The sequence below is a fragment of the Prionailurus bengalensis genome, chromosome C2, assembly GCF_016509475.1.
Source record: "Prionailurus bengalensis isolate Pbe53 chromosome C2, Fcat_Pben_1.1_paternal_pri, whole genome shotgun sequence".
Taxonomy (NCBI): domain Eukaryota; kingdom Metazoa; phylum Chordata; class Mammalia; order Carnivora; family Felidae; genus Prionailurus; species Prionailurus bengalensis.
Window position 1 is genome coordinate 60,527,626 of NC_057350.1, and position 12,984 is coordinate 60,540,609.

A 12,984-nucleotide genomic window follows, 5' to 3' on the forward strand; every position below is an offset into this window, starting at 1 on the left:
GGAGAGGGGAGAGTATGTGTACACAAGCAGGGGAGAGAGAGGGAGAGGGAGACGGAGACGGAGAATCTTAAGCAGGCCCCATGTTTAGCACGGAGCCCAGTGCAGGGCTTGATCTCACGACCCTGGCATTATGACCTAAGCCAAAATCAAGAGTCACTTAACTGACTGAGCCACCCAGGTGCCCCTCCTTATGTCTTTTTATAAACCTCATGCTATAGTCTTTTTGTTCTAATCACAGTGGAGGTAATGACCCTTTTCTGGTGTTTATGCAAATGAGGTCAGTAAGTCACAGTGTTTATTTCTCCCTAAGAAGTTTCTATAGCTTAGAACTTGGTGTTTGAGCTTGAACTCATTGGCAAAAACACATTTCACTGTTGCCAGTTTCTTTTGCCTTTCCAAGTAACAGTTTTCCCCTTGATGATCAGAAGGGTCTTTAGGAAAGGCAGGCTATATTCAAGAACTTTTAGGGAAAAGGCAAAAAGAATACCATCAAAAGAGTTTAGGTAAAAATATTTGTCTGAAACTTGTAGTAAACTGCTCCTAGAACCTATTTCTAATTCTTAAGTACTTAATAAAATGATAGAAAAATGGCATACTTTTGGGTTTATGAAATATGATTTAAAATTTTAGTTAGCTCTGACATTTCAGTGCATCTTAACTCTTATATAGTAGGTATAGAGATAAATATTTATGAAATTAACAAATCTTCATTGTTCTAACACAAGTTAATTAAATATTAATACTTTAATAGTTTCCCCTTGGATATTAGTACATGGTTCTAATTAATTGTATCAGGAGGCTAAATACATCAAAAATAGAGTTATTCTGGGTTGCCTAGGTGGCTCAGTTGGTTAAGCATCTGACTTCAGCTCAGGTCATGATCTCATGGTTCGTGAGTTTGAGCCCTGCATTGGGCTCTACACTGACTGTGCCCTGACAGTGCAGAGCCTGCTTCAGATTCTCTGCCTCTCCCCCACTTGTGTGCATGCATGTGCACATGCTCTCTCTCTCCCGCAAAAATAAATAAACGTTAAAATAAATAAGTAAATAAAACTATGGGGCGCTCAGTCAGTTGAGCGTCCGACTTCGGCTCAGGTCATGATCTCGCAGTCTGTGAGTTCGAGCCCCGCGTCGGGCTCTGAGCTTACAGCTCAGAGCCTGGAGCCTGCTTCGGATTCTGTGTCTCCCTCTCTCTCTGCCCCTCCCCTGCTCTGTCTCTCTCTCTCATAAATAAACGTTAAAAAAAATAAATAAATAAAAAATAAAAATAAAGTTATTGCTACACAGATCTGAAAATGTACAACTTTCCCCACCTACCAGAAAAGTAACTTTTACTTACTAGACAATGTGATCTAAAATAGTAAGTATAAATTCTGGTTCAGTATTTATAAGAAATGGGAATTCTTGGGGCACCTGGGTGGCTGTCAGTTAAGCATCTAACTTCAGCTCAGGTCACGATCTCACAGTGAGTTCGAGCCCCGCATCGGGCTCTGTACTGACAGCTCACAGCCTGGAGCCTGCTTCGGATTCTGTGTCTCCCTCTCTCTGCCCCTCTCCTGCTCATGCTTTGTCTCTGTCTTTCAAAAACAAATAAGCAGTAAAAAGAGATTTTAAGAAATAGGAATTCTTAATCAGGACTTCACCTAGTGGTAATGACTAATTATAAACATCCTTATGAAAGACAATTTTTTTTTCTAGATTTTATTTTTTAGGTAATCTGTACACCTAACATATGGGGCTCAAACTCACAGCCCCAAGATTAGGAATCACATGCTCTACTGATTGAGCCATTGAGGCACCCCTGAAAAAAATTTTTTGGATGCATATGTGAGTTTTTCTAGGTAGAGCTGTTATTAGTTTATCAAAGAGGTCCTTGTCTCAGAAGAGTTTTAAGAGCCACTAATGTGAAGTGTTAGAAATGAAAGTAAAGATGTTGTTTTAAATATTATTTCTCAAAGGAATAAACAACACAGTTTTGTTTCTCAAAACAACACAGCAAACTGATACTTGTGTGGCATTCTGCCGTGCAGCTCTTGTTCCAATTTTAGTTTAAACATTTTTTTTTTTATTCCCAAATCCATCATTCCATGTATTATAGCAACCGGCGTGATCAAAGTGTGTCTCGATGCTGCTAGGTTTGCCAAAGAGAACTTTGGACTTTTTGAAAATAATTTTCATCTGTATTATGTAAATGAACAAGCTTTAGCCTAACACATACATTTTGTTTACCTCTATATCGGATGCTAAAAATGCATATTTTTGTGAAACTGCATGTATGTTTCATAGTGGGTATTTTCTTTTTCTTATGAGTATGTAAGAGAGTTGTGTATTTGGGTTAACCGGATATTTTAATTATCTGTAACTATTCACAGGATCTTAAGTTTTCACAACACTCATTTGTTCTTTTCAGTGGTTACAGCCTGTGACATGGCAGGTGCAGCCATGTATGAGCTGGTGAGAGTGGGCCACAGTGAGTTGGTTGGAGAGATTATCCGACTGGAGGGTGACATGGCTACTATCCAGGTGTATGAAGAAACCTGTATCCTTTTTGGTTCAATTTCTTGCCACTTTCTACAAGTCAGAATTTAGGGATTTATAGCAAAGGTGGAAGTAGCAACAACCAATGATATCAGACACATGAAATGCTGGTGTTATAAATAAACCTGATCTTTACAGGAATTTTGAGGAATGGTACTAGGAATTAATGATCTTATTTTAAGAAATTAATATTATCTTCTGAACGTTCATTGCTCTTTGTATTTTGGTAGTTCACAAACTTTAGGGGAAACCAATTAGAATTTTTCTTAAGAGTGACACATATTGTAGAAGAAAGCATAAACAGAATTAACAATATCAATTTATATGGTTAAAATTCTCCAGTCATGATTTCTGTTTAAAATAGTGAATTCATAAATAAATCAGTCACTACTGTCTGCCTGTATTCTAATAAATAATGCTCGATGACATGTTACATTATGGTTTTAGCACTAGGAAATCTTTACTTCTTGTTTGGTTATCATAATTTTGGCTTTTAGGCATAGTATTTATTTTCAGTTTTCTATGAAAAAGAGATAATGTGTTAAACTTTGTGAAGAGAAACTACTTTTTTTTCAACTTAATTTATGTGTTTTACTTAAATTGACTCTTAAGGGTAGTAGTAATTCTCCTTATTTATTATTATTATTTTTGTTTAAGTACAGTTGACATACAATATTATATTAGTTTCAGGTGTATAACATAGGGATTTGACAATTATATACTTTATGAAATGCTCACCATTATAAGTATAGCTACCATCTTACCAAAGTTATTACAATATTATTAACTATATTCCGCATGCTATACCTTTTTATCCCTATGACCAATTTGTTTTATAACTGGAAGTTTGTACCTCTAATCTCCTTCACCTGTTTTAACCATCCACTCAACCCTCACCCCTCTGGCAAACACCAGTTCTCTGTATTTATGAATCTGTCTCTGTTTTGTTTGTTCATTTGTTTAATTTTTTAGATTCCACGTATACATGAAATTATATGGTATTTGTTTTTCTCTATTTTTCTCTGAATTATTTCATGTAGCATAATACCTTCTAGGTCCACCCATATTGTCGCAAATGGCAAGATTTCATGCTTACTTATGGCTGAGTAATATTCTCTTGTGTAATATACACATATGCATATATGTTACAGTGTTTTATGTATATATATACACACAGGTATGCTGCATCATCTTTATCCATTAAATCTATCAGTAGACAGGTTGCTTCCATATTTGGCTGTTGTAAATAATGTTGCAAGAAATACAGGGGCATTAGTTTTTTGACTATTTTACTAAGATCTATTTGGTACAACTTTTTTGTCATACTAAAATACATTTTTTCAGGTAATTTGTCTCTCTGTGTATGTACTGGTGTGCTAAATCAAAACAAAATCATCTGGAGATTTAAATAAAATTAGAAGGCTTTGTAGCTATGAAATCATGACTAATCAAAAAGACTTTTTTAAAAGACTTTTTCTATTGTTAGCTTTATCTTTTATTCAATCTTTTACGTGGTTTGAAGATTTAAGATAAAAACAAATGAAGGTGTATACAGTGACAACCCTCTTCACCATTGTCATCCTGTATTTGGCCAATTTTCAAAACACATGCGCGCGTGCAGCCATTTTTATTAATTCCTTTTATTGTATACCCTTCTAGGTTGTTAATTTCATATATGAACCAATATAAATATGTTACCTTTCTTCCCTTTTTTCCCCAGAAGACAGCATACTATATGCACTGTTCTGTACCCTACTTTTTTTAATGCAAGATGGATAGGTATGTGAAAAGTATAGGAAAATGTTAGTGGTGGGATCTAACTGGTAGATATGAGAGTTCACTGTAAAAGTCTGAACTTTGCTCTAGGTTTGAAAAGTTTCATAATGGAAATGAAAATATATTTTGGAGATCTTTCTAGAGCAATTCATAGAAGCTCCTATTCTTTTTTTACAGCTACATAGAATTCGATCATATGAATATATATAATTTATTGATATCTTTAATGATAGAAATTTTGGTTGTATCTAGTCTATATGTGTTATAAACAGTGGTATAGTGTAACTATAGGATGAATTCACAGAAGTTGGATTCTTGGGTCAAGATTTATGCATTTAAATTTTTGATTTTGCTGAATTGCTGTCAATAAAAGTTGTACTGATTTTACTCTTGTCAACAAGTATGTGAGAGCAACGTGATTTCAGTCTGCTTACTTGCAGGTTGTATTCTTTTGCTTTCCAAAACCACTTCTTAATTCTTAAGATTTTAAGTTTTTGTGCCACGTACTAGTATCCTTTCTAGGGGATTGATATTCCTCAGTAGTATAGCTGAAATCATGTATTAAGGAGAGTTGGAACAATGTATTAACCATATATCGCTGCTGTTGTTAGCTCTGTGGTTCCCAGACTGTGCAGAAGGCATACTGGGCAGCTGCAGCAAACTCATGTGATGCCCCAGGATATTTAAAAGTTTTGAGGTTAACACGGGGTTATTAGACATGTTGTCAGACATCACGTGAACCAGTAGCTTCAGTTTAATAAACACTTTCATTATTCGGCCACACTGTATTCTTGTCAATGATGTCATATCTTTGGGAAGCTGAGCGTTTGGTGATTGCTAAGCTGAAAAGCAAGTATTGTACAAAAATGAATGTGGAACAGGTATTCAGTTTGATTCCAAGGTTTGAAAATGGTACAGTGCCCAGTAAGCACTTACATCCCATTTGTAAGAATTGATGTTGTTTAAAATTGAAATTAAAATATTTTTTTCTCTCAGTCTATATATTTTTCTCTCAGAGTGTCATTCAGTTATTAGGACATACATATTTATTAAGTTGTTTGGATAGAACTATTTAATAAGTGGCATTATTAGATACATCTTTTGTCACAGTGACCTGTGGCCTGAAAAAGTTAATGGAACACTAAGGATGTTGTGAACTGAGAAAGTTTGAGAATTTCTGTTTTAGCTTCTTAAGTATCATTTCCTGTTAAACTGTGATACTTCCTTTTTATAGAGTCTCTAAACTTTCAGAGTGAGTTTTCCTCAACTACTGCTTCTAGCGGGTGTGTCTGTTGGAGATCCTGTACTCCGCACTGGTAAACCCCTCTCAGTAGAGCTTGGGCCTGGCATCATGGGAGCTATTTTTGATGGTATTCAGAGACCTTTGTCAGATATCAGCAGTCAGACCCAAAGTATCTACATTCCCCGAGGAGTAAATGTGTCTGCTCTTAGCAGAGATGTCAAATGGGATTTTACACCTTGCAAAAACCTGCGGGTATGTCTTTGAAACCAAGATTTCTAACATTGGTGAAAGAATGTGAAATGGATGTTTAATGAACTATTTTGTACTCTTTAGTCTAATAAAAATAGACCACAGAAGTATAGTTTAATTTTTCTTTAAATCTGCTAGAAGAATTATAGAATATGTTTTATTGATAAATGAAGCAAATGATTTAAGTAATAGCAGCAAGGATGAATCTGCCTGATATTTATTTGAATGTTAAACAGCTTGATGTTTATTTGAACATTAAACAGCCAGTACATTTGTTCTCTAGGTTGGTAGTCACATCACTGGTGGAGATATTTATGGAATTGTCAACGAGAACTCACTCATCAAACACAAAATCATGTTACCCCCGCGAAACAGAGGAACTGTAACTTACATTGCTCCACCTGGAAATTATGATACCTCAGTAAGTAGTATATACACTTTATCTCATAGTGTGGCCCTCCCTGATAGTCCCAAGAGTACCCATTTTAGTGTCCTAAATAGCCATCCATAGAAATGATACTTAATGTGTGAGTTTTAATTAACTCCCATAATTTTTTTTATCATGATGATTTAATACCCTTATGTATTGCAAAATGATTACCACATAGGGTTAGTTAACATTTCCATCAAAGCACTTTACCTACTTAACCTTTGTGTGTGTGCAGTGAGAACATTTAAGATCTACTCTTTAGCAACTTCCAAGTATATAGTACTATACTGTTATGTACAGTCATCATGTTGTACATTGGATCCCCTTATTCATTTTTTTCAAGTTTTTATTTAAATTCCCATTAGTTAACATACAGTATAATGTTAGTTTCAGGTGTAGAGTGTAGTGATGCATTACTAACACCCAGTGCTCATCACAGTAAGTGCCCGCCTTAGTACCCATCATCCATTTATAACACCTCCTCCTGCCCACCTCCCCTCCAATAAACCTCAGATTGTTGTCTGTAGTTAAGTGTCTGTTTTCTGGTTTGCCTCTCTTTATTCCCCCCCTCTGTGTTCATCTGTTTTTTGGGTTTTTTTTCTTAAATTCCACATATAAGTGAAATCATATGGTATTTGTCTTCAAGTGATTTGTTTTCACTTTTAGCATAATACTCTGTAGCTCCATCCACATCATTGCAAATGGCAACAGTTCGTTTTTTATGGCTGAGTAGTATTCCACTGGGTGTGTGTGTGTTTTAGCTTCTTGCTAGGACACACACACCACATCTTCTTTATCCATTCATCAGTTGATGGACACTTGGGCTCTTTTCATAATTTGGCTATTGTTAATAATGCTGCTATAAACATTGGGGTGCATGTGTCCCTTTGAATCAGTATTTTTGTATCCTTTGGGTAAATACCTAGTAATGCCATTGCTAGATCATAGGGTAGGTCTATTTTTAGACCTTTGGAACCTCCACTCTGTTTTCCACAGTGGTCGCACCAGTTTGCATTCCCACCAAGAGTGTAAGAGGGTTCCCCTTTCTCTACATTCTTGCCAACACCTGTTGTTTCCTGTATATAACTGCCATAATTATTTTTTATAAAGATTTTATTTTTGAACTTGGGCTTGGGAATACAAAAAGCAGAACATAGTGAGTTATTTTTTGTTTTTGTTTATTTATTTTTTTTAATCTTTTTTTTCAACGTTTATTTATTTTTGGGACAGAGAGAGACACAGCATGAATGGGGGAGGGGCAGAGAGAGAGGGAGACACAGAATCGGAAACAGGCTCCAGGCTCTGAGCCATCAGCCCAGAGCCTGACGCGGGGCTTGAACTCCCGGACCGCGAGATCGTGACCTGGCTGAAGTCGGACGCTTAACCGACTGCGCCACCCAGGCGCCCCTGTTTTTGTTTTTTTAAAGGAAAGCAATATCTAATAGAACATTTTCCCTCCTTCTTAATTTATGCTCGTCTTAAAGCCCTGATTCTTTAGGCATAGAGTAGCCTTTGATTTTAACTGTTAATCTATATTTGCATAATTAATTGTATAATGGATTATATGAATTCTAACTCTGGGTGGGTTGTTTAAAACTTAGTCCTTTAATGTTATTGCTAGTCAGTAAAATACAGTAGACTTACAATAGTCTTTGTGGGTATGAAGATAACTTTATTAAGAAGACTATTGTAACAAATAGTCTATTCCAGATAAAATGTGAGTGAAAACAATTTTCTAGTCATTTCTCAAGAGTAAGTCTTTGCTCTACAAAATATAGAGAACAAAAGATTTAGATTGGGATTCTGGGCAATCAGCTAGCCTTACCAGCTTAAAGACTCACACACATGGAAGGAACACTCTGAGGTAGACAGTTCAAATTCATGGAATAACAAAATTATAGATTGCTATAAGTCTGTGGACATTGGCATTATTTGTGAGTAGTTGAAACCATCTCAGTGTTCATAAATGTTAGAGTATTACTCATTATCTTTTTGCTTTTGTAAATATTTAAAAATATTTTATTTTATTAGATATTTTAGGGTTCTTAAGTATTTTTTATTAAATCGGTATAAGAGCACTATAATAAAGTAAACAAAGGAAAGAGTAATACGAAAACTTTCATTTCTCCCTCAGTCCCAAGTGTATCTTCTGTATCTTTTTAAGACCTGTCCCTGTGCATATCCATATCAATTTTTTAACTATTCTTCTATTGTTTGAAATAGGTCTTTCTCAATTCCTATTTTTTTAAGCATTAAAACTAATAAATGCACCTGGTTAAAAAAAATTAGAACTGTATATAAAGATTTGCAGGGCACCTGGGTGGCTCGTCAGTTGATCATCCACCTCTTGGTTTTTTGGCTCAGGTCATGATCTCACAGTTCATGGGATTGAGCCCTGTGTTGGGCCATGTGCTGACAGCATGGAACCTGCTTGGTATACTCTCCCTCCCTCTCTCTCTGCCTCTTCCCTGCTTACACACATTCTCTCTGAAAATAAATAAACATATATATAAAAAAAAGATTGGCAATAAGAAATATAAATCTCCTCCACTTCCACATACTAGCTTTCTACCCCCAAGAGGAATTTGGGGTTACTTTGATGTTAGAGGAAGAAATGTTCATAAATTTGACTGTACTTAACATCCTACTGTATTTCTATAGGATGTTGTCTTGGAACTTGAATTTGAAGGTATAAAGGAAAAGTTTAGCATGGTCCAAGTGTGGCCTGTACGTCAAGTTCGGCCTGTCACTGAGAAGCTGCCAGCTAATCATCCCTTGTTGACTGGCCAGAGGGTCCTTGATGCCCTTTTTCCGTAAGTTTGAGCTATGTCCTGTGGTTTTTCCTCAGAGGATTATATGTGGTTATTGTTTCCCTGCCTTATAGATATCTTATGTGCTAATGCTATAATAAATTTTATCTAGAGAAATAATAGTAAATTAGTTAAAAATGTTCATATATTGCCAATGTTTATTATGGAGTGAAATCATTGACACAGTTGCAAAAAGAGCATTACTTCTAACACTTTTTGAAAAAATAAAATTTCCAGAAAATCTGTACCCAAACAATATAGCTATCTTTATTTAGCTGTCCTGGAATTAGTAGACTGGTGTCACTATAAATATGGTTTCTAAAATCAACTGGGCTCTCTGTGCTGCCCAGGAATCTTTCTTAATTTATAGTCTGCTCTTTGCCATTTTCTTCATCAGCTGCTTAAAAACCTCAAACCTCTTGTCTTTAAATCTCAGACTTTACCATACTCTGCTTTACTTTCAACAAAAAGACTTCATCATTTATTTCACAGAAAAGACAAGCTGTGATACAGTAACTCCTTCAACTTCTGAATCACGAACCCACATACGTCCCACTTAAACCCTTCAAACCTACCCTCTGAGTTGTTCTCACTATTTCTCACAAGATCTTCGATCTTGTGACTTATTAGTCAGCACCTCCTGTTTCCATATCCTTCAGGAACCAGCTTAAGCTTAATAGTCTGTCACTCTTATGGATACTGGCCAATGGACTATATTTTCTTGTTCCTTTGTTTTCTGTCACACTCACCCGGCAAAATCCCAACTGAATCTGTCCAGCCACCTCCTGCTCCCAAGTCTACACACAGGCTGCTGAGAAATTCAGTTAATCAGTGCAAGGTGGAATCTCACTGCTGGGTCCCAAATCCTACTGCATTTCTCTCTTTCCCATTCTCCTGCTCTCCTCAGCAGCTGTTTCAGACCTCTGCACCTGCCTCAGGTCCTGGGCTCTACTCTTCCTTCTTCATTAGCAACAAATGATCATACTAGAGCCTTGACATGTGAAACTCCTTCCATTAATGTACACTTCCATTCGTCCCCTCTCATCTTTCCTCTTTCTGGAGCTTATCCTACCTCATGTCTCCTCAGGGACCTCCCTCTGTAGGTTATCTTCCTTTTATTTCCCATTTCATGAAAAAATATCTACCTTCTATCCTTTTCTCCTTTCTGTCTTCCACTACTCGTCTCCTCATCTTCACAGCCAGACTCCTTGAAAAAATAAATTAGCCATCTCCACTTTTCCCACTGTAATTCACAGTGCCTGCCCAGCTGGCTTGCCCACAGTTGAAACTACTGTCACTAACATTCTCACTCACTACCATACTGATAATTCAATAAATAAGTTTTAGTATTTCCTTAATTTCTATGACTTTGAATGTTGAATGTTGCTGCTGATTCCTTCCTCCTTGAAATACCCTGTTTTTGTTCTTCCTGTTAGCTTCTATACACAAGTCCTTATTCTCCACTGCAAGTTCCTTCTCCTTTAATTTTGATATTTCTTAGAATTTTTCCCTTTCTGGGGCCCCTTACCCTATGTGGATAACTTTGTCCGCTCTAATGACTTAAATCTTCCTCTACATATGATGACTTCCAAATCTGTATCTTCCCCCAGATTTTGTGTGAGTTCCAGACTCACATTTCACTTCTGATCATGCCTCTCCTTTTGAACATCTAATGGGTACTTCTAAGTCAATATGTTCATAGCTAAAATCATCATCTTAATCACCACTCCCTTCCTTGAAACTTGTTCATCTTTTTTTGTTGCCTGTTTCAACGGCTATCATTATCCATCCAGTGAATGCTGAATCTAAAATCTATGATTTCTCTCAAGGATCATTCTTACCTGCTCACAACTAATTATTGAAGAAGTGCTTTTACTCTCTTACCCAGGTATTTTTTATCTGCATCTTTCATCCCTACTCCATGATTTTAATTAAGGATCTTACCCTCGTTCCTGCCATAATCACATTTAATTAGACTTCTCCTTAGTCTTGCCTTCTTTCTAAAGGATTGTCCATATTACATAATGACACATCTAAAACATATAACTGGTCCTATACTGTTTTTCTTGAAACCCCAAAATGCTTTTTATTGCTCTTAAATCCTCCTGCGGCACCTGGGTGGCTCAGTCGGTTGAGTGTCCAACTTCAGCTCAGGTCATGATTTCACAGTTCGGGGGTTTGAGCCCCATGTTGGGCTCTGTGATGATGGCTCAGGCCTGGAGCCTGCTTCAGATTCTGTGTCCCCCTCTCTCTCTGTCCCTCCCCCACTCATGCTCTTTCTCTCAAAAATAAATAAATACTAAAAAATATATATACTCCTTAACTCCTTATAAAACCATCTGGTCTGTGATCTGGCTATTGCTTACTTTCCAGTATCATGTCAGCCACTTGATGGCCCAACTTCCTTATGCATCATCTTCCAGGCATCCTGAAGGACTTTTAGTTCCTCAAGCAGTGTTCCCTCTTGCCCCTGGACCTTTGGATATGCTATTTCCTCTGCTTAGAATGTTATTTCCCTTTGTCTGGCTAATTTCTGTTTCCTTTCAGGTCCTTCCCTTCAGAAGGATTTCCTGACCCTACTCCAATCCAGTGTCAGACTTTGCACCCCTTCCTGTGTTTTCCCCTAGCACCTCGGATGTTCTCTTGATAGCATGTTTCACATTGAATTGTTGAACTTTCAAACTGGGGTACACCCAGCCCTGCCTCCCCATCCAAGTTAAAAGTGATTTGAGAGAGGTATACAAAGCCATAGGATGAATGGACATGCCCTCGTGGTTTATCAGAGTCACTGAAAGGTTTGAAGGAGAGGGACATCTGGGTGGCTCAGTCAGTTGAGCATCCAACTTCATCTCAGATCATGATCTCACAGTTTGTGAGTTCAAGCCCCACATCGGGCTCACTGCTGTCTGCCTGTCAGCACAGAGCCCACTTCAGATTCTCTGTCCCCTTCTATCTGCCCCTCTTCCACCTGTGCTGTCCCCCCAAAATAAATATTAAAAGAAAAAAAAAGGTTTGAAGAAGAAAAAAAATGTTTAATGTGTATTAGTTTAATTTTGAAGAAGTCTGTCATTATTATTAAGGTCATAATGTTTCTGTGAATTTTATAATAAAACAGTATTGCAAAGAAATTTCCCTTAGCATTAAATTTCATTTCTCCTGCCCACACCCTCCTGCTCTACATGCACACTTGGCGTGTGAACACACACACAGACACATACCACACCATTCACTTTGCCCTGCCCTTAAGGATATTTCACTCTCTCTTGCCACTTCTTAGGAAAAGTTTGAATGTAGCTGCTAAATGGCACTATAACCACCAGCTGACTTTGGTTTACACCGCTGGAGTGTGAGCTCTGCATACAGAAACATGGCTATCTTATTTGCTGGTGTCTCTCCAGCCATTTCAAACAGTTTTTAGTGCCTAGGAAGTACTTTATAAATAGTTATTCAGTGTATAAAAGGGGATTGACATAACACCTTAACAAAATTCTTTGTTCATTAACCTTTATAGCAAGATACGATTTTCTTAGGTCTTATTTTTTGCCTCAAGACAACTTAGAAAAGTTGTTTAAATTTTTCTTTTAGCTGTAATTCCTATATTGTGCTTACATGAACTAATTTATATAAACATTCCAAGTATCATTAGTACTGTTTTATTTTCATATTCCTTTTCCCCAAGTACTTTATGGCATGTACCCTCCCAATCTAGCTATTAAAGGTGGTAGAGATGGTTAATGACAATAAAAAACATACACTGTTACAGGTACCAGCTGCGGAAGCAATTACTGTATCTGTATATCTATCTTTGTATATATATAGATACAGATGAAAATATTTCAAAGTGCTTTGTTTCTTCAACTTGTTTTTCTGTGTCACTTACCTACTTTATTTGTTAGTAGTAATTAGCAAGTGTAGTAATCCACACTTTGTTTTCTCCG

General features: G+C 36.8%; 1 protein-coding gene across 3 annotated transcripts in view; it reads left to right on the plus strand.

Annotated features, from left to right (window-relative positions):
* Positions 1 to 12,984, plus strand: part of ATP6V1A (ATPase H+ transporting V1 subunit A) — a 66,020-nt gene that overhangs the window by 30,906 nt on the left and 22,130 nt on the right. For all 3 annotated transcript variants that reach the window (XM_043594205.1, XM_043594206.1, XM_043594207.1), the window contains 4 exons: positions 2,411 to 2,539; positions 5,595 to 5,809; positions 6,090 to 6,227; positions 8,898 to 9,049. In XM_043594205.1, the coding sequence (XP_043450140.1) occupies positions 2,411 to 2,539; positions 5,595 to 5,809; positions 6,090 to 6,227; positions 8,898 to 9,049 (634 nt within the window). The remainder of the gene's footprint in view (positions 1 to 2,410; positions 2,540 to 5,594; positions 5,810 to 6,089; positions 6,228 to 8,897; positions 9,050 to 12,984) is intronic.